This window comes from Cimex lectularius, unplaced genomic scaffold, assembly GCF_000648675.2.
Source record: "Cimex lectularius strain Harlan isolate CLEC.00 unplaced genomic scaffold, Clec_2.1 scaffold26, whole genome shotgun sequence".
NCBI lineage: Eukaryota > Metazoa > Arthropoda > Insecta > Hemiptera > Cimicidae > Cimex > Cimex lectularius.
Window position 1 is genome coordinate 2,138,721 of NW_019392721.1, and position 22,292 is coordinate 2,161,012.

Sequence of the window (22,292 nt, forward strand, 5' to 3'; positions counted from 1 at the left end):
GTATTCGTTATTTATAAATACTTGTTTTCGGTTTATTATTAAACATGTGACCAACTGCCTTAAAATATACTTAAATGAAGCACAAAGCAAAAAAAAAAAAGATCTAGGAGGAGAGAAGGAAATAAAAGAAAAAGGGAAAATGTTGACTACAAATTTTCCAGAAAAATATCGCGACATAAATAGCTACAGTATTTGCTTATTGATTATCGCAAATTCGTTGAATTTTTAATTGGAGCGATGACGGATCAACGTGCACTTATAATGAAGATTTTCCACGCGATCTGCACCCTTCTCTGTACGAAAACATATTAAATTTGAACCAAAACACCGTCTATGAACGGGTCTAGGATTTGTTTTTTTATTCTCTCATTCAACCGTTTCAAGTATGTGGAACGTCAGAGAGTGGTGGGGAATTATATGAGGCTAACTGTTGTTCCCTAAGACCTTCTGGAACAGTGTAGCTGCATCCGTCCGACGTTCAACATGCCGAACTGCCCCAAGTGCGAAAAGCCTGTCTACTTTGGTCAGTATTGATTATTTATTAAGATCAAATTTTTGGGAAAGGTGCCGTGTACGTTTTAAAAGCTTTTGAAAACTTACAAGTGGGTCATCGGACCAGAGTGGGGATCCAAGTCCTATTTCATTCAAAACACTCATTCCAGGAGTTGAAAACTTACCCAGAGTTTTATTAAATATCTAATGAGAGATCATAAATTAATGAGATCAGCTAATAAGTGTGTTTTTTCTATTAGTAAAATAGACGACATCCAGTGTTGATTTTTTCTATAAACAGTTTCACAAACTAAAATTTATAAATTTATTACATGACAGACCAATCAAAAATTACATATTTATGAAATATATTTGAACTTAACTAATTTTTTTAGGCTGTAAAGATTTTTTTGTTTTTTAAGTACTTAAGTGACATCAGGATAGCTCATATAATAGAAAACAGAACAAAGAATCGAATAACGAAATGCTTACTCTAACTCAATATATTAAAGTAAAATTGTAAACTTAAAGTAATTAAATTTCATAAAATATTTAAATACGAAGCCTTAATGATAATTCTTTGGATCATTTTATAAATATTCCTATCTGGGATTACTGATAAGATGTGATTTAAGTACTTAATTGAAAAAAAAAAAAACGACTAATTAGAAACGACTTTGAAAGAAAGTAGGCCAAGGGATATTATTTGCTTTTATTCAAAATATAATTGATACATGTACAGGGTTGTTTTCTTAAAAAAATAACAAACGATTTTTTTTTATAAACGTACTCAGTCAAACCGTGCTACAATGCTATAAACAATCCCATGTAATTCGGAATTGTTTCTTGTTGAAAGTCAAATTGGAAAAATTACAAACCGACGTCGAGATAAGAGCCAATCGTCGTTTTTTTGGACTTGGTCGACAACACATGGTAAATTTTCGCCAGTTAACTAATCTTTCTAAATCGGCGTATGACATCACGGTTTTTGAATAAAATATCACTTTAACCTGACTCATGCATGCAGCAGACGTTTCAACCGTTTATTTTTCGCATGGGAAAAAAACACCTTTACATATTTGGAGTTAAAATTTGAAAATCTTAAAAAAGACAGGGTTCGTAATCAGTTTAAGTAAGGTTTTTATTGAATTGTACAAAAAAACAACTAATGACCTCATACAATTTCAAGGGCGTAAACAACACAATGCGTCTTATTCAGACTTCAGATCTGAGGCTTATCGCAGTCTGTACCGAACCCACTGTTTTCATACGTCACTTGTTATTCAGATGAATACAATATTCTTAAATCGTAATTTATAATCCAGTAAGTTCTAATATTATTTTCTCAAAATAATAAGTCAGTTCCTATATTTTTTTTTATAATGCATACTCATTTTTTTGATATTTTGGTTCTCACTAATAATATTGCAGCAAATTAGTACGATTGGAATAATCTTTTCCCCTTTTAAAATAAAATATAATCATGTTAAAAAACACCTTTACATATTTGGAGTTAAAATATGAAAATCTTAAAAAAGACAGTGTTCGTAATCAGTATAAGTAAGGTTTTTATTGAATTGTCCAAAAAAACAACTAATGACCTCATAATCATGTTATTTATTCTCTCTCTGTCATCCTCTCTTTCTCTCTCTCTCTCTCTCTCTCTCTCTCTCTCTCTCTCTCTTTCTCTCTCTCTCTCTTTCTCTCACTCTCTTTCACTTTCTCTTTCTCTCNACAGTGTTCGTAATCAGTATAAGTAAGGTTTTTATTGAATTGTCCAAAAAAACAACTAATGACCTCATAATCATGTTATTTATTCTCTCTCTGTCTCTCTCTCTTTCTCTCTCTCTCTCTTTCTCTCACTCTCTTTCACTTTCTCTTTCTCTCTCTCTCTCTCTCTCTCTCTCTCTTTCACCCTCTCTTTATCTCTCTCTCACTCTCTCTCTCTCCTTCCTCTCCCTCTTCTCCCTTCTTTATCTCTCTCCCTCCCTCCCCCTCGCTCTCTCTCTCTCTCTTTCTCTCTCTATCTATCTATCTATCTATCTATATATCTATCTATCATTCTCTTATCTACATTTCTCACTCTCTCTTTCTATATATTTTTTTTTCTATTTCATGTTTGGAGAAAACAAGAGTAAATTAAAATAAACACAGCCCATAAAAACCGACCACTTGCCTTTTGCACGAAAAATTGCCAAATTTGAAAATGCATGTTTTCTCAGACTTTTAAGTCACAGACCTGCGCTAGATGTAATTTGTTAGAAAATTTTACGCTGAACAAGATGGCTTATTTCAATGTTTTCCTAGCTTCAGTCGTTCATCAGTAAATTGAAAAATTCGGGAACATACCAATTTTTGCACTTATTACGAAAACTTCAAATCGACCTGTGCAGCCAGGAAATCGTCCTGGAGAAGCGCACTATCGCAATCGATTGGAAATTTTAATATGCTTTCAATTGGTCACCTTCCACTTTGCCCGATTTCTCAATCGTTTTCGAGTTATTCGTGATTTTTGGGGCAAAAACGTTGTTTTTTAGTGATCATGGAAAAACTGTTCACTCTCTCCACTATTATCGAGAATGCATAAATTTTGAACCGTCATGTGTTTGCAAATTTCCCACTCTACATCTTGTGTTCCGAAGACTTTAAAAAAATGAACAGGGAAGCATCAGTCTATCTCTATTTCGCTTTCTTTCTCTCTCTCTCTCTCTCTCTCTCTCTAAATTGAAAAATTCGGGAACATACCAATTTTTGCACTTTTTACGAAAACTTCAAATCGACCTGTGCAGCCAGGAAATCGTCCTGGAGGAGCGCACTATCGCAATCGATTGGAAATTTTAGTATAGTAGTATTTTTTTTCTCTCTCTCTCTCTCTCGTCTCCCTTTCACACACACACACACACACACTCACACTGTGATAATCTTAGGATAAACCCAAAAATTAAGTATCATGATGTTGTAAAGTACATACAATCCCTCTCTCTCTCTCTTTCTCTCTTTCTCTCTCTCTCTTCTCTCTATCTATCTATCTATATAATTATCTCTCTATCTCTCTCTCTCTCTTATGGTGCTCAAAAACTCGGAAAAGTTTTTTATCTTAAGATTAATTCTAAGTTGGCTTAATGGTATTTATCGTCTACTTGTAATTCTATTATCTGTTTAAAATTTTTCTGTGTCTTTTTTTTAATTTAACCATTTTCAAAACTAGTTTTTCGTTTCTAATTCAATCTTACATATACGGTTGACCAGCCGTTAAATTACTGGACCGAAAATTTTTCGATTTTTTGCTTTAGCGCCTTGAAGAAAATCATGCTGACATCCACTGGAGTCGGATTAACGATTACATTTCAATATCTTCAAGGGCTGTGATTCATCATGCTGACCGCAAGTCTGAAATGAGAGATGAAATCGTTTATATGCACTGACCCTGCAATTTTACTTTCTTCCATATATGGTTGATAATAAACCCATTTTTGGCGGGCCTTGTCAGCGATTGGCCTTCGCCCAAACGCCGGGTTGTCTGTTTAGAAAAATGGCAGTCTAAATTGGAAATATATTGCGAACTCGGTTTATTTTGTACGCCGTAGATAAGTGTGGACAGGCTGTGCCCTAAAAAATGAGAAAAAGTAGGTTTGACCATGAAATAAGGAATGCAAGGAAAGAAAAATTAATTTGTTCTTCAATATTATAAAAAGTTCAGACTTGACTCAAATCGTAACATATAATTATATTAAACTAAAAAATATTTATTTATTACATTGATCGAAAAGTTCTTTTGATAGATAAAACGTGACATAATTCAAAAGATACTTCGCTATTTCCAATTTCAAAGGTTTCTCTTAGAAAAGTTTAGTGATTTTAATTGATCTAATACAAGATATTGTATTTTTTAAAGAAAGAATGTGGTTGTACAAAGATCAGGGACGTTCTATCAAGAATGTCGAAAAGTTCGTGGTCAGGGACAGCACACCGTATCGCCGTGTTTATCCGGTCTTACGCAACCCAGAGGTTCCATTTCCTTTGAATCGGTACCAGGAAGGAGAGGGCGGATGTGTCCTAAAGGAATGCAAACAAAGAGGAACCGTCCGAAAACGCCATCCGGCGGAATACTAATCGAAAACTGTTCACTCCCTTTTCCGTGGTGATACCATCAACGATCCGACATTCCAGCTCCAAATTAGCCTCATCGCGTTGTTTATAAAAGGCGTACGAACCTGAGAGAATATTGATGCAGGTCGAATTGATATTCCGAAGAGCTTGTCTCGCTCAATAAACAAGACATGCGTTAGTCTTTGATTGGACGATATTACTGGAAATGTCCAAAACCTCTAGATTCACATATACGTACCTATTTGCCAGATAAGGTAAACAAAAGACGTTTAAAGTTTAGTACAAAACGTAAAATTACGCTAACTGGATTTGATTTTAGGACAAACGAGTTTTGGCACGCACTGGCGTGAATTGTTCTTCTGCCAGGGCTCAGTTCCTCTTATGTGGTATAAAGAATTTTGACATTTCTTAAGACTTATGCTTGTTGAATAAACATATACAGTTTTCACTTTCCTGGGTTCTTGGGAGCTTAAAATGCCTAGCGATAGTTCATGTTTTGAAAAAGACTGAAACCGATCTTGTAAAAGCATTGTGTTTTTTGAATAATAGAATATGTTTTAATTATTATGCTAAGTATGGTTGAGTTGAAAAAATTAACGTCATGAGCGGGATTCGAACCCACGACCTCCGGATCTCCTCTCGTGGCACTAATTTTTCAACTCAATCATACTTTGCATAATAATTAAAGTAATTACTTTCTGTGGTGATTAGTGACCGTTAGTCGATGATTATTCGGAAATCGCGAGACGCGGTCTGGTGTGATGTAGGTTTCAGAAAAACATTTTCTTTATCGTGCCAACGTTTCGATCTTTATTGAGATCATCTTCAGGGCCTGGGATTTATTNTTAAAGGTAGAGTTAATTTGAAAGTCAATAAATTTAATGTAAGATTAAAAACTGTTAATTCTAAGTTAAAAACAGTTTTGAAATTAAAAAAGATTAATTTGAAAATTATTCAGAAATCGTGAGATGCGGTCTGGTGTGATGCAGGTTTCAGAAAAACATTTTCTTTATCGTGCCAACGTTTCGATCTTTATTGAGATCATCTTCAGGGCCTGGGATTTACAAACATTGTTTAAATTTGACAAATACGTGTAGGATGTGGAAAAAAGTGAATTTATACAATGCAAAAAAATTTGAATGAATATAAAAAATATTTCTTCCCATTGTATAAATTCACTTTTTCCACAAATTTTCAAAGCCAGGCTTGACAGCTCAATTTGAGGTTTTCGTAAAAAGTACAAAAATTGATATGTTCTAGAATTTTTAAATTTACTGATTACATACAGAAATGACTAGGGAAACATTTAAAAAGCCATCTTGTTCAGCGTAAAATTGTCCAAAAAATGAGACTCAGCGCAGGTCTGTCACTTGAAAAGGCTGAGAAAATATGCATTTCCAAATTTGGACATTTTTTCGTACAAAAACCAGGCAGTCGGCTTTTTTTATGGGCAGTGTATAGTTTAATTTTCTCTTGTTTTCTTCAAACATCGAATAGGATATTTGATCAGTGTAATGGTCAATGGATAGAATAAAAAAAACAAAATTCCAACTTTTCCAAGCTTTCGACCCGGGCTTCAAGGATATCATCAGGGCCTATATTTTCAAACAAATTAACAACTTTTAATTAACAATTAAAATAACCCAATATAGTAAATTAACTAATTTCGTGGTCCCCTTGACAAATTAATATATTACGATTAATTAAGGTTTTTAGTTGAGATAAAAAAGTCAATGGCACGAGCGGGATTCGAACCCACGATCTTCGGCTTCGATACGCCGCTGCTCTACCACTTGAGCTATCGTGACCTCGATCCACTCGGACACCAACCTCCCATCTCAACCACTAATTTAAATTTAAGATCCAGTACTTTGCTAGTTCATTCTTTCCTCAGCTTTATAGCTGTGTAATCGCTTGGGAGATAATTCCTCGGACATTATCCTTGGATAATGGAGCTCAACATGCCGAAGATCTAATTTCTTGAAAAGAAACGAACATGTCCATTGACCTATGGACTAAACCGTTTCGGAATTACCGTTTCGAATCTGAAAACCATAGAAACAAGCGGGATTTACTCTAATCCGATATTGCCATCTAAAGATGCCGACAAATCATTCAAAATACACTGCTACATGGAAATTTTTACAAACGAAATCGACGAGTTTTGGAATTCGTATTTTTTAATAAATTATTTGGAGATCGTGTGAGATGCGGTCTGGTGTGCGTAGGTTTTAGAAAAACATTTACTTTATTGTGCCAACGTTTCGATCCTTATTGAGATCATCTTCAGGGTTGAAAGTGTTTGTTTGAGTAGTTCTGTTGTTGACTCTCAACACGACACACAATAATTACACATCTACACAGAAAATAAACACTTTGAGCCCTGAAGATGATCTCAATACAGATCGAAACGTTGACACGATAAAGAAAATGTTTTTCTAAAACCTACGTCACACCAGACCGCATCTCACGATATCCAAATAATCATTAATTAATGGTCACTAAACACCACACTCTTTTTTAATACAAATAACTATAATGTGGGGTGTCACAATGAATTTTTAGGTTCCAAAATTGTACTTTAGAATGATAGACAATAATGAAACATAGTAATAATGAGATATGATGGAAAGTCATTTTGCATGATTTATTCATGTATCCCAACAGATATCAGCTTTAATGGCTCCATACGAAATAATCAATGATTGTCAAGTAAAATGAATAGGAACACATTCATAATCAGTGCATGCTGGAGTAGCCCGAGAGAATCCTAATAAGCGAGGGAGATCGATATGAAGGGAAGTTCCGAGTTGGTAATTAGAGCCTGTGTTTTTAATTGGAGCCCCCTCGGATAGTCACCCACCCCCTGATCGATCCAAAGGAGCAGAATGAGGCGGTTTATCTTCAAAAATGTATTCTTGTAATTAGCTTTTCTCTCTCGCTCGCTCGCTCCCTTCGGCTCAATATATCCCTTTTTCCTCTCCTTCAACGCCAGCCACCGTCTCCCTCCCGACGTTAAAGAAACCTAATTACACGTCTTAAAGGACGGAGTTGAGGGAGAAATTGTGCGATTGAAGATTTCAGCCCAAGGGGTCACCCAAGCTTGGAGGATAATTTGTTTTTAATAAGGCGTGTGTAAATTAATAAAGAAACTTTCCCAATTTAAAAGTTATCTTCACGCCTAACAGCACTACTTTTAGCCATGCCCCACCAAAAAATATCTTCACAGTTCTCGCCATTTCCAAAACTAGTTATCTGACATACAAAAATATTAACATAAACACTTTATTATTAGTAATAATTTAATAATCTAATCTTATTAGACGTATTATTTTTTTTAAATCACCCAGGATTTTGGTTTTTAAGTCCTGAAACTCCTTCAGGATTTTGAAGTAGTTAAAAGATCTATTCGCTATAGATGGATGTTGATGATGATGGATACTAGGAAATGAGGGGAAATGCTCCAGGCTCTGCAGCCTTCTGGATTATCATACCTTCCTAGTCCCCTAGTTCACTGCAGCCAATTGGATCCTTCTTCTAAGAGATACTAGGTGATTGACTGTCGCTCTTGCAGTTCCATTCCTTGGGTTTATTTTGTACCCCACTTTATGAGGCTTGAAGCACGCGAAGAGATTCATAGAAGGCCCATCTGCAAAACAGACAAGAGAATTACTGGAAGGCAATCGCAAACGAACCAAGATTCTGGTTGGACTCCTGACATGCTTTTCCGTATACTCGGTCGTCCTTAAAAGGACAATGAGGATCTTTAACGTCCGCACCTAGCCAATTCGGCCTTATCGGACGTTTTGATTCTCAAGATGAGAGCTGACGCGCCTCCGCATACGACAGGGTTGACTGCCGCAGCATTGGTGTAGAGGCAGCTCAGCCGCGAAGGTCTAAGACAACCTGGCTCCCCGCTTGCCCATTCCGAGTGGTCGAATCTGCATTAAGCATCAGACCGTAAGCCGCGCGCATAGGGCTACCTAAGCCGAATACATCAGCCTGGACTCCCGCGCACTCTCTAGATAGCGAAGGCCACTCTTTCGCCCAGAGTTTTGGGGCTTCTCTAGCGTAGAAACTACCGGATCCGCTCCGGCTGGACTCCTGACAAGACACTCTAAGAAAGGACATGCATCCGATAGGAGTACAGAACAAAACATTGTGCAGATACTGCCAGGAAGAGGAGGAGACCGCAGAACACATTTTATGTTTTTTATGAAAGTCTATGTAGGTGCAGATTATTGTCCAATTAGGACGAGCTAGATTCTCCTACACTAAGGAGCCGCTGGCATGTATACGGAGGTTGATTAACAACCTGGAGCTGGCCAGTGAGTTATAAAAAATAGGGGAGCATAGTAGATCTATCCCTGTCCCCATGTCTTCGTTGAGCAGTTGCTTCGCATTCGAAGATGATATCGGCGAATGTTTCTTCCTCCTCATTGCATATGCACAAATGGGATCATTATTAAATATGCCCATTTTATGTTGACGTTTTCTCAGATGCCAGTGGCGGATAAATAGTCCTGTCTGAGGTCGTCCCTCTCTAACTGTAGCAGTGAGTTTGCCATTCTTGGTGAGGGTTGTTTTCGCACAAGTGATGGAGGATTCGGCGTTATAGATTCGGATTTGGATTTGTATAGGCTCAAATCTGCACATGTACATACATATGTACAAGCATGTGCCGGGTTGAGCTTATGGGCTTCTCGAAGTACCCCGGAAATTCCAGTTATTGCTATTTGCAGTAAATTGCCGGCAGACTCGAGATTAACTCACCCCTGGTGTTGGCAGTCCGAGGTCCACCTCAGTCTTAGGTTGGACTGCGGGAAGGGGGGTTGCTGTTAACAGCTAGGTCAATTCAGCACCCACGCATCCAATTCCAAACCCATTCGTACTGACGTTCATCCTTAAATATATTCACTCCTATTTACATACCACTCATTCAATTGAGATGGAGTACTTGAAATTCCTCCATCGCAATACATATACACAACTAACCTAACTGGGGTCCTGGATGGGTACTCGATATCCCGCCATCGACCCTCTCTTCGTGTTAATAAATACATTCACTCTGAACACAAATTCGGTATACACAACCTATTATTACTATATAAGGAGGCCCGAAGTCGGCGAATGTAATGAAGTATATGCTGCAAGTGCCTTTTGTTTTAGAAAGAATAGGTTCAGGCCTTATATATGGTCTTGCATAACCTCCTGTCCAGTGTGTCCTTAACCCTCGTGTGCCTTTGATAAGGCGGGTGGGTGCACGAGGGTTAAGGTAGTACCAGATCCTGTCTGCACAGACGGGGGAGGGTGCATACTACGCGGTAACAGAAATGTTCCCAAATTCAGCCCCTGTTACACTGGGAATGGATTCGGAGTGGTTCGTGGTGGCGGAAACTTAGAGAACAGGCTGTCTTTTACCTATGACCTTCGCACGAATCTATGTCCACTGTTACACACCCGGCCTCACGGTATACGGCGGATCGGACGGCAGCGTATAAGCGTTGAGGACGATATAATTATGCTGAAAAGTTCCTCGAATGCGTGAGTAGTAGCGGATGGGAACGGGTAGTGAATCGGTTGCTCCTACTCGAGTATGCATAGGCTGAGCTCGATTGGAGGCTTTTACCGTAGGCGGTACTCCTCTAGGGGGTGGTTAGCAATTCCACTTTAAACAGAACCGCGGACGGAGCGGATCCGGTAGTTTCTACGCTGTGGAAGCCCCAATACTCTGGGAGATAGAGTGGCCTTCTCTATCTAGGGAGTGCGCGGGAGACAGGGTGACGTATTTCGGCTTAAGTAGGCGCGCGGCATACGGTCTGATGCTTAATGCAGACCCGACCTTCGCAGCTGAGCTGCCTCTACACCAATGCTGTGGTAGTAACACATTCTGTCGTATGCGGAGGTGCGTCAGCTCTCATGTTGAGAATCAAAACGTCCGATAAGGCCGAATAGGCTATGTGCGGACTTTAAAGATCCTCATTGTCCTTTTAAGGACGACCGAGTATACGAGAAAGCATGTCCAGTGTGTCTGCTGTACCCGAAAGTCCAGTTTGCCCTGGCTCCCAATACTCATCAGGTTATTGTTTTTCCCCACGTTTTTGAGGTCTCGTCTGATTCACTGACTAGTTTTGCTGTGATTTTTTACATGCTATTGCTTTACTATCTGCTTGGCTATCTGACCTTATAAGAATTGTTTTGCTAGTAAGTAGTTAGTGTACCCTCTTTTAATATTGTCTAGGGCCCAAGCATTGATGGTCTCTGTCAAAATACAGGTGGTTTAAAATGTAGCTGTGAATTTTCTCGATGTTTTAGCCCACAAAACAATGCGTCCCATCATATCTTTGTAATCATTCAGGCTCTGAGTCCATATCAGCGAAAGATGTACTAAAACTGACAGATTTCATGTTGACCATTGCCATCAGTAGACCGTCAAGCGTAATTTAACTGCCGCAAAAAATTCCCTTAACCAAATTATCAGTTTACAGTCTGTACGATGATTCGTCTGGCAAATTTCCTCGTTAATATTCTCCCGCCGTATCAGAAACACGGGCCAATCACGAATAATTCAGGTTAGAAGCATCTCACTTGACTTGCAATCAGCACGGACGCTGTGTTCAATTATCCATAAATATGGAGACCGCCTGAGGATATTTATGTAATAAACAACGCTGTGCAAATTTCCAGCCTTGTGCTGAGCAGGAAGTTCATTGATTTTTGACTGAATACTTTTTAATAGAAATAACATCAGTTGACCCATATCGACTAACTGAAACAGAAATAACAGAAATATTATTCTCAATGTTTAAAAAAAAATGAATGTAGGAAATAGGAGATACAAATAGGAGATCGTGTAGAACAATTCTCGTCAATAGTTGAGATTTGGGATTAGGCCACCAAATTTCAAGAAAATACCAGTTTGATGAAAGAAAACCGTTCATGTCTTATAAACGACGGTGGTCAACTTCTTTTTTGAAGGGGTCATTTTTAAACAAAAAGAAAAAGTAGGTACGATATTAGGTTAGAATAATTCTAAAGAATATTTTGGTAACATTTTTTAATTGGTAATAACATATAAACCATAGTTACATCCGCACTTAATGGGATGCCTTTTTTCCTTCAGATACAGAAATAGTGAAAACGAAAATAATCTAAAATAACAAATCTTGAAAGATAAAATATTTTCCAACTTAATTAATATAACGAGACATGAAAGTGAGTGGAGAATGTGTTGAGAAATAGAAAGAGACAAGCAGGAAAGGGAGAGCGTGGGAGTGTGAAAGAGGGAAAGTGTATGTACCACAAAAGGAAAGAAGAAAGTAAGAAAGATGGAATGGATAGATGTGAAGAGAGGGAGAGAAAGACAAACAAACATTGATATTGAAAAATAAAAAATAGAAATAGTAGTAAGAGAGAGTGCCTGGGTGTGAGAGAGAAAGAGTTTGAGTGAGTGGTGAGTGAGGAAAGAGGGAAAGAAAAGAGAGCGATATTGAAAGAGAAAAAATAGAAAGAGTAGAAAGAGAGAGTGAAAGGGTGTGAGAGAGAAAAAGTTTGAGTAAGTGAGGGAAAGAAAAGAGAACAATATTGAAAGAGAAAAAATAGAAAGAGTAGAAAGAGAGAGTGAAAGGGTGTGAGAGAGAAAAAGTTTGAGTAAGTGAGGGAAAGAAAAGAGAACAATATTGAAAGAGAAAAAATAGCAAGAGTAGAAAGAGAGAGAGAGAAAGTTTGAGTAAGTGAGGGAAAGAGGGAAAGAAAAGAGAGCGATATTGAAAGAGAAAAAATAGAAAGAGTAGAAAGAGCGAGTGAATGGGTGTGAGAGAGAAAAAGTTTGAGTAAGTGAGGGAAAGAAAAGAGAGCGATATTGAAAGAGAAAAAATAGAAATAGCAGAAAGAGAGAGTGAATGGATGTAAGAGAGAAAGAGTATAAATCAAGTGGACATTGGGAATTGAGTGAAATAGAGAGAGAGAAAAAGAACTTCAATATTAATAATAAAAATACAACACAAAATAGAATATATTTTGACACAAATAAAATATATCATAAATGTTAAGGTGTGGTGATTAGAGACTATTAGTCGATGATTATTCGGAAATCGTGAGTTGCGGTCTAGTGTGATGTAGGTTTCAGAAAAACATTTTCTTTATCGTACCAACGTTTCGATCTTTATTGAGCCCTGAAGATGATCTCAATAAAGATCGAAACGTTGGCACGATAAGGAAAATGTTTTTCTAAAACCTTCGTCATACCAGACCGCATATCACGATTTCCTAATAATAAATGTTATTGAAGAAAGCCAGAATTACATAATAAATTGATGGATAAGTACGTAAAATGATAAAGAAATAAAAGGATATGTAGGAACAGATTGATTTTGAAAGACAGGATCGAGAGGGGTAGAGCAAATACGACAGAAGAAAAGAGAGTGTGAAAATGGTACAGTTAAAAAGATAGCGATAAAATTGTAGTGAAGGAAAGAAAAAAAAAGAAAAAGGATAAGAGGAGATTGATAACAGAGCACTGGTACTGAAAGAGAAATGTGTGTGAAAGAGACAGTGAGAGAGTGAGAGATCAAATGGTAGTGTAAGAAGAAAAGGATGAATTTGGAAAGAAAGTTGATGAAAATGTTTCTAAGTAGTAAAAGAAATATAATATTTCTGTCGTTAAAATGCAGCCCAATTGTTAAAATATTGTTTCACTTATTAAATCAGAGGAATTTCAAACAGACAAATCAAAATTAAGTAAACAATATTGGTTTTAATCGTATTTTATGACGCCGTACATATAATTACACTGCTCCACACAAAAAATGGCATACTTTGAAATTTTTGATTTTTTTTTTTTTAATTTTACGTTTTGGCCATGTTTTTGTTTTTCTACTTTGCAAAATTATTTGATAATTATAATTAAAAAGTATTTGTTGTTTTGTCGATAATTGTGAAGCAAAACCGCTTAATTGCTAATTTGATTTAAAATCTTAATGTAGATCATCAGCAAGAGCATTTAATCCTTTCAAAATTTCCTTATTCACTATTGCGTCAATAAAGCAAAACAAAACTATTACGAAAATCAACGATACGCTGCGATAGTTTTAGATTTGCCTAAAACGACAGTCGTCGGGCATTCAGCGGTAGATTCCACGGTGTACTCAGAGACCAGGATCGGCACAAGAGCCATAGGACCAGCTGACAATCGATTTATCGGATTTCACCCTCTCTGACATCGCTTTTCCGCTGGTTGAGAAACGTCTCAAAGACTTAGAAATGTGCAGGATGTGTCAGCACTGAAACAGTAAAAAGGAGACGACTTGCAGAAATGAATCTACTTCCTAGAAGACCAGCGCATACTAGAAACCATAGACGGGGCAGCTTGATGTTTGCAAGGTGCACACTTGACAGAAACTGTAATGAAGGAAGTTCTGTTTTCAGAACATTTTTTTTATCCGTTCACCCGTTTATCCAGCAGTATTTATTCAAAGAATAAAACTTAAAAATTAAATTCTTGAATCAATTCGTATCTGTAGCTCCTAGCATGTTTAGCATACTGAATTAAGCACCTAGAATTTGAGCCATTCAAGAACCGCAATAGCTCACTTCCTGGGAGAGGAAAGCAACCAAGGTCTAAGAGCCTAATCTACCCAAAATCGAGTACTGCCAAAAAGGGAAACGGTCTCGACGGAGAATTGCATAGAGCATATACCAAAGCTACCTATCGTAAATTCCATACAGCTGAATTTATCTCAGCTTAAAAGCCCATCTTGGTTTGCGCAAAGACAGTAAAAACATAATATTTATCATTCTATGTTGTAAACCGTCTAATTCTAAATAGTACTTGTGATTTCTTTCTCACCTTGTTGTAGGCATCGCTGGACAATATAAATAAATGGACGATGTGAATGGTGGTTTGTAGTTTAAAAGTAATGAATAGAAGTCATGCCTTCTCTAATGTACCATAATAGAGTAAAGTCCATTCACACGCCCTAATTGGCCCCTCGGCGAATAGTAGAAGGGCGTTCTTGTTGAGAAGAGCATGTCATCTAGGATGCAATAAATTGGTTTCTGCTATACTCCATGTAGCCCAGGGGGAGGAAATAGGTGGTAGGTGTTAATAAGGAGAAGGTTGAGATCAAAGCTCAACCGGGCCAGAGGAGTTTGCGGGGTGAGGTACTAATTACAACTATACACTGTGAGGCGGTGTCGATGTTTGCACTCGTGTGAGCAGGCGACAAAGAATTTGAGGAGCATAGGTAATTACGGAAGATAGGCATCTAGCCGTGATTAGCTAATGGGTTCTCATGTACACGTTGCACATCCCCTTTGTTTCCCTTGGGAAAATCATCCCGTTCCCTCTCGCCCCATATTTGCCTCAGAGTGTCCTAAATAACGCTCCGATGCCTCATCGCGATTTTTTGGCCTTAATGGGAAAAAGTTTTTTTTTCTTCGTATAAAACGTGCCTTTGTTATGATTTTAATTACTTATTTTGCTAAGTTTTGTGAGTGTTTTCTTAGTTATTTGAATATAGTACTCTAAACAGACTTGAAACCCTTTCTTATGCTGAAACGTATTTCACCAAGAGTAAACTTTTTTCTTCGTCCTTACTCTGTTCTTTTTATTTTTTCATCAATTTAGTCTTATTATTTTATTATGTCGTAATGAAAATGTTTTATGTAGTACTATTTCCGAAAACCTACAAATTCCACAAATAGAGTAGGCTTTTTTTATCAGACCAATTGAAAAGATTGTCATAAAACTAAAATTATCCTGCTGCTGATATTCTTACATTTTTGTGGCGTGAATATAAAAGTGTAATAAAAACTATACTGAATGTAATTTGTTTTTCGTAAACAAAAAGAAAAAACTGTACGTACTTTTTTACGTATTTCACATATGTGCTAAGTTCATATTTTCTGTGATAACGTTAAAACAGAAATAACGTTAATTTCTTAAAATGGGACAAACGACCACGTGGGTTTTCCTCTATACTTGTTAGATATACGAAATATTATAGGAAGTTATTATGGCAACAAATTATGTTATTATTATTAATTATCCATTTACGTTTTAGTGGTCTTGACCGCTAAAGAAAGACCAAGGTACTTCTTTCAAATAATTATTCTTTGTATGTAAGGTCTTGGTTGAGATAAAAAAGTCAGTATCACGAGCGGGATTCGAACCCACGACCTTCGGCTAAATACGCCGCTACTCTACCACTTGAGGTATCGTGACTTTATTAATTATTATGTTATTTCCTTAAAATATGATGTTATGTCCCCTTGTTTTAAAAAAATGTATGTTTTTCATTGGTCCAGTTTTTGACTGGAAATCTTGCTGTAACCACTTGAGCTATCGTGACTTCGATCCACCGCAGCCGAAGGTGGTGGGTTCGAATCCCACTCGTGACACTAACTTTTTCGTTTCAACTAAAATCTTACATACAAAAAATTAATTGAAAGAAGTAATATGGTTAATAGACCACTAAATATAACGGAACTAATTTTATATACATAAAAAATTTCACTTAGCACAAAATAAATTAATATAAGTAATTACAATTAATTAAGGTTTTTAGTTGAGATGAAAAAAAGCTAATGGCACGAGCGGAAAAAATGGCAAAAAAAATGAAAAATGGCAAAAAGGAGGGAAAACTCATAAGGTGGGGTTGAGATGGGAAGTTAGTGTCCGAGTGGATCGAGGTCACGATAGCTCAAGTGGCAGAGCAGCGGCGTATCTAGCCGAAGATCGTGGGTTCGAATCCCGCTCGTGCCATTAACTTTTTTTCATGTCAACTAAAAACCTTAATTAATTGTAATGTATTAATTGGTCAAGCGGACCACGAAATTAGTGAATTTAATATAAGTAATATTGAATAAACCTAGATGATATACTCCTGAATTATTATATAAAAAATTTGATTTACTGAAAATAAAAAAATCGTTCCTTGGATCTGCTTGCGTTTATATATACAGGGTGTACCAACTTCTACAATTCACCCATGTAATTCGAAAAGACTAGCAATAGCAAAAAAATGGTCTTATACAAACCCCAATTAATTTTGGGTAGGAATCGCCTGGTGAAAACAGATTTAACATAACTTTCTCATCTAGCTGGGAAATGACACAAAGTTTGTTATGTTGAATAAGAATCCCATAATTTTTATTGTACCATTCTATTTTTCGAGCTTATTTTATGCTACTTTTACTGAAATGAAAATTTTGATAGGATCGACCATTTCTGAGTTACGTCCGACGGAAGACGCATGAGGGGGTATGGTTTATGTAACAACGAGATGGCCGACCCCCTTTATTTCTAAAAGGATTAAATTTAACAAAAAAAATTGCCTTAAACAAACCCCAAGTCAATTTTGGCTAGGAATCGAGTGGTGGTAACAGATATATTATAGTTTTCTCCTCTAGCTGGGAAATGACATTAACTTTGTTATTTTACATGAAAAACCCCTATTTTTTTGTATAATTTGATTTTAGAACTTATTTTTGCCACTTTTACTGAAATGAAAATTTTAGGATCGACCATTTCTGAGTAATGCCCAACGTATGCCAGATAAATGAGAAAGTTATGTTCAATCTGTTACCACCACGCGATTCCTATCCAAAATTAACTTGTAGAAGACCATTTTCTGATAAAGTTTACGAATTAAACGAGAGGACTATTGAAGTTGATACACCCTATATATACAAAAGTTATTCACCATAATTGACTGATAATATGTAAATGAGAATGATTGCGTTGGGGGCTGAAATGACCAGAAGTGGCCATAGCTTACGACCGTTTTTTAGACCAAACTTATATTTTTTAAATTAAAGTAGCGTTTTTGTACAGAATGAAGCAGATTCCATAAGATTCCAAGCTTTAAAGACGCTTCCCGGACGGAGAGCATCCCCTCGACCATCGTAGAAGCTTACTAGAATGCAAACTGATAGCCAAAATTCTGTCATCCCCGACTCACCCGCTATTTTCAGAATACACACTCGGGCGGTTACCCCCATTAGACTATGCTTTAAACTGCAAAAGAAAGCATTTTATGTCCAGAGCAACGATCTGCTTAAATTCACTCAATGCTGGATCTCGCCAAATTCCCGAAAGAAAATACTCCTCCTTATTTATATAGACAGGAATTTTCAAGAATAAGGGCCACTTTCCCAAGCCACACCCTTGCCTTCACCGACGGATCACACAGCGAAAACGTAACAGGCGCGGCATTCATGAACAACAAAAAGGTATATGTCCTCCCTGCCAAATTTTACTACCGAACTAACTGCTTGAGACTCTCATGCGTACAAGTAATTTTCGTGTGGATTCCAGGACACTGTGGTTTAGTGGCGAACAACGAACAGGCGGATATTGCTGCAAAACGGGCTACCATTGATGGGATCCCACTTAAGTACACTCCTCACACAGATTTTATCTCCCACTTGAAAGAAAATGTATGGCAGAAGTGGCAGGAGGAATGGAGAGCAGTGAGGGACAACAAGCTAAGGGATATTAAACCAAATGTTGGCCCTTGGGACTCCTCAGTGCGCGACTCGCGGCTCGAAGAGACTGTGTTGACGAGACTTAGAATCGGGCATAGTAGACCCACGGGTACCTTATGTGCAGAGAACCGGCCAATTGCCTTAATTTTGAGCAACAAAGAATATTTCGTAATCTTCCAAGCCAATTAGCGGAGATTCTTGGTGATGATCCCCCTGTTATCAATAGACTCTTTGACTTTCTGAGATCAACGCGTTTGTTTCAGAAAATATAAATAGAAGATATACATTAGATATGCATATAGATGTATGGGTATATCGGCGCTCGCTCGCGTATGTGTACACCTGTGGAAGAATAGAGAGTGTAAGATAGAGAAGGGATGAAAGAAGAAAAAAAAATCGATAAACAAAGAAACTTTCGAAGGCAGAAATAATGAATAAGTAGTTATGAGGATTCCACGGCGGATAGTCAGGTTGCGGGGGGGCTCGGTGGTCGGGGGCAGGGCTTGGGTTGGTTGTATCCACTCCTACGGAACCTCGGGTCAGCACTAGGACCCCCGATCTGGGAGGCATGTGGATGATAGCAGTGGTGTGCACATCCCTCTGAAAAATCGGCTGCTCTAAGCAAAACTTAAATGTTCAATGCAGGTGGTATTACCCAGTGGGTGGAATGCCGTAGGCTGGCCGCCTGTTCGCCTGTTCGCCTGCCCGGTGGCCGTCCTCGGCCTGGCAAATCCAAAATGATCTAGGCGAAATATGATCCTATGAGATTGAACGAAAAAAAAGACGCTTCAAATATTGTTTTGAAAGTTAGGAAACAATGTTGTGATTCATTTGCAACTCTCCATCACTTAGGCTGTTTGAAGTCTCGTTTTTTATGTTGAATTTATCTCAAAAACTAGCTTCCTAACTAGGTTATCGTCTATCAACTTCCTACCGCAACGGGAAAAATTCTAGCTCGATTAGAAAATTCTATCAGTATATTATCCTCCCACACCCTTCGTCATATTGAAACGACTATTTTTTTATTTTTTAGATGAAGCATAACCACGATAAAAATAAAAGAAAAAAGTTGTTATGTCATAGCTACAATGTTCAAGATCATTTAACTAGGCCATTAACTACAAATACGTAGTATACTATGAAAATGAAAACGACAAAAAAATCGGTCATATTAGACCAAATTGATATTGAAAAAATGGTACAGAAAAGTGGAAACTTTCTAGCCTATTTTTGGACAACTAAATTTCTTTCAAAAATTGTATAAATATGGTAAAACCTCAGGCTTTAATATATATTAATAGTATAAACAGTAAAAATGGACATAAGCAAATAATAGGAACAAATACAAGCTGTTCTTCCAAAATGTGGATACTAACCCTTAACCAAAAAAATAACTTATTAAAAAATGTAATAATAATAATCAAAATGAACTAGAACAGAACTAGGACTACATATTTGAACATGGTAGGGACATTGTTCAACTTAAAAAATGTGTTCAGATAATGTGTTTTTAAAATAGAAAATAAGTATTTCAATTAATTATTTTTTTATATAAGGTTTTGGTTGAGATGAAAAAGTTAGTGTCACGAGCGGGATTCGAACCCACGACCTTCGGCTCAATACGCCGATGCTCTAACAACATGACACTACCTTTTTCATCTCAACTAGGACCTTACATAAAAACAATAATTAATATGGTCAATTAAACCACCAAACATAAATGGATTAATAGAATATAAGCTTTATTTTTTGAATAATTTAAATTTAATATGGTGGTAAAAATATTTAAATGAAAGTTGTTTATTTTTTTTTTTTTTTGCCTAAACTCTCGATTTATTTTTAGACAAAATATTTTAATTTCTAGTGCATTTCGTGCTACGTGATTGGTCCCGCTTCAGAGCTCACTATTTAGCTAAATGGAACGAATATAGTGTTTAGTTTATAAAAAAAAACTTTTTAGATTGTGTTTAGGTTAAAAAAAATTTCTAGATTTACATAAAAAAACATGTAATAATAATAATCAAAATGAACTGGAACAGTTCTAGAACTACATATTTGAACGTGGTAGGGACTTTCTTCAACTTAAAACATGCAATGTGTTCAGTTAGTGTGTTTTTAAAATAGAATATAAGTATTTCCATTAATATTTTTATGTGAGGTCTGGTTGAGATGAAAAAGTGAGTGTCACGAGCGGGATTCGAACCCACAACCTTCGGCTAAAAAATAGAGAGCCGAAGGTCGTGAGTTCGAATTCCGCTCATGACACTAACTTTTTCATCTCAACTAGGACCTTACAATAATTAATATGTGGTCAATTAAACCACTATACATAACTGGATTAATAGAATATAAGTTTTATTCTTTTAATAATGTAAATTTAATATGGTGGTAAAAATATTGAAATTTAGAAAATTGGTTATTTTTTTATTAAACACACGCTTTATTTTTATGCAAAATATTTTCATTACTGATGCATTTCGTGCCACGTCACTGGTCCCTTTTCAGAGCTCGCTGAACTTTCTAGATTGTGTTTAGTTTTAAAAAAACTTTCTAGATATAAATATAAACTTGGCTATTTGATCTCGTTTTCGTGTTTTCATGTCAATTATTATTTTGGTTTCAGCCGAAAGAAAGTCTTCTCTCGGCAAAGACTGGCACGCTGCCTGCTTAAGATGTGAAAAGTGCAACAAGACTCTGGTTCCAGGAGGTCACTCTGAACATGTCGGAAAGCCGTATTGCAATCAGCCATGCTACAGCGCGCTTTTCGGACCCGGAGGTATATTATAAATAAACTTTTTAAATAAATTCAAGTGCTATATAACACAACGTAATTATTGTGTTAATTTTTTCTCAGACTTGAGAGGATTTGCTAAATCTTTCAGCTAATTGATAATTTAATCTTTTTTGTCATTGATTAGTCATAAATTTTCTTTTATAACGTCATTGTCACTGGAATGTTTAAAAAACACACTTCAAAATTTAAAAAAAAAAGATTATCAGCAAAAAATGATCTTTTTAAAAAGATTGCACATCACATTCACTCCACCATTTATCATTCCTATTAATTCACTAGAGAAAAGTTATTCCTTAAATAATATTAAATAATATAAATAATAATATCAGTATTATGGGGCGTCGGTAGCCGCAACGGTTTAGGCGTTGACACGGCGCTCATCACTGTATGGTAAAGGTCCCGGGTTCGAATCCAGCGGCCCGACATACTTACAAATGGGCTTCTTTTTTTTTTTTCAAAAACACCGGCACCCCGAGGGTTGATATAACCTCTGCTGTCGCGAACCCTCGTTTTAAAAAAATCAGTATTATGTTCTCTATTTCTTTTTTTTTTTTTTTTGTTACAGGATTTGGAAGGGGTGGTTCTGAAAGTTACGTTTACAATTAAAGTATTACATATGGTAAAGTATTTATTTGTTGGTTTAAGCTATTACGTACCTTGATTATCATCGCTCATTCCACCGATCCTGATCGAAACAACATTTTACACGATGAAATTTTGAATTTTATTAAATAAAAGATATGTTATTTTTGTTTCTTTTCTTTTTCCTTTCCTCGCTCCCGAGCCCATTTCCCAGTTATTTCGTAAATGTTTAACAAATATTCTCTTCAACGGGGAACGATAATAATTCTTTATTCCTGCGTAAACTTCGAGTCAATTCCCGGGGAAGTTGTTTGAAGTACGCCCAAATTCCACATGACCTGATAAGACTTGTTAATTAACGGTAATTGACTCAAAATGTGTTGAAGTTAAATTGCTACGGAGTCTAATTAGGCTCATTATAAACGCGGTTTTGTTAATAGAAGAACTGTTCGGTTTAGCAATTTTCCCTACGAACAAAAATAACACCAACTTCCTTTAGTGTTACTCGTTAGAGTATTTTCTTTTAAAAATTCAAGGAAATATATACATTATATCTAGGGTTGTGATTTATAAGCAATAAAAACAGACAAGTATGCACACATATATGTAAATATATTTTGTAAAATATGCAATTTAAAATTTTCTAAAACTACCATTAACTAAAACTACCAAAAGAACATTTTCATGTTGCACCAAACTCGGCCAGAGAAGGCACATATATTCATTAAAATGTCTGGCAATGTGGCATGGTTATATTTTTCAAGTACCTCATTCAGCAAGAAAAGTTGTGAAGGTGAGTCTGCGGAGAGTTTTCCCACGATTCAAC

The 22,292-nt window shown here is 36.5% G+C and overlaps 1 protein-coding gene across 1 annotated transcript; it reads left to right on the top strand.

Annotated features, from left to right (window-relative positions):
- Positions 1-416: 416 nt before the first annotated feature.
- LOC106663980 (cysteine-rich protein 1-like) lies at positions 417-21,638 on the top strand. Its single transcript, XM_014389270.2, has 3 exons — positions 417-523; positions 20,714-20,866; positions 21,450-21,638. The coding sequence occupies exons 1-3, from the start codon at positions 484-486 to the stop codon at positions 21,488-21,490; spliced, it is 234 nt and encodes a 77-aa protein (XP_014244756.1). The 5' UTR covers positions 417-483; the 3' UTR covers positions 21,491-21,638.
- The last annotated feature ends 654 nt before the right edge of the window (positions 21,639-22,292 follow it).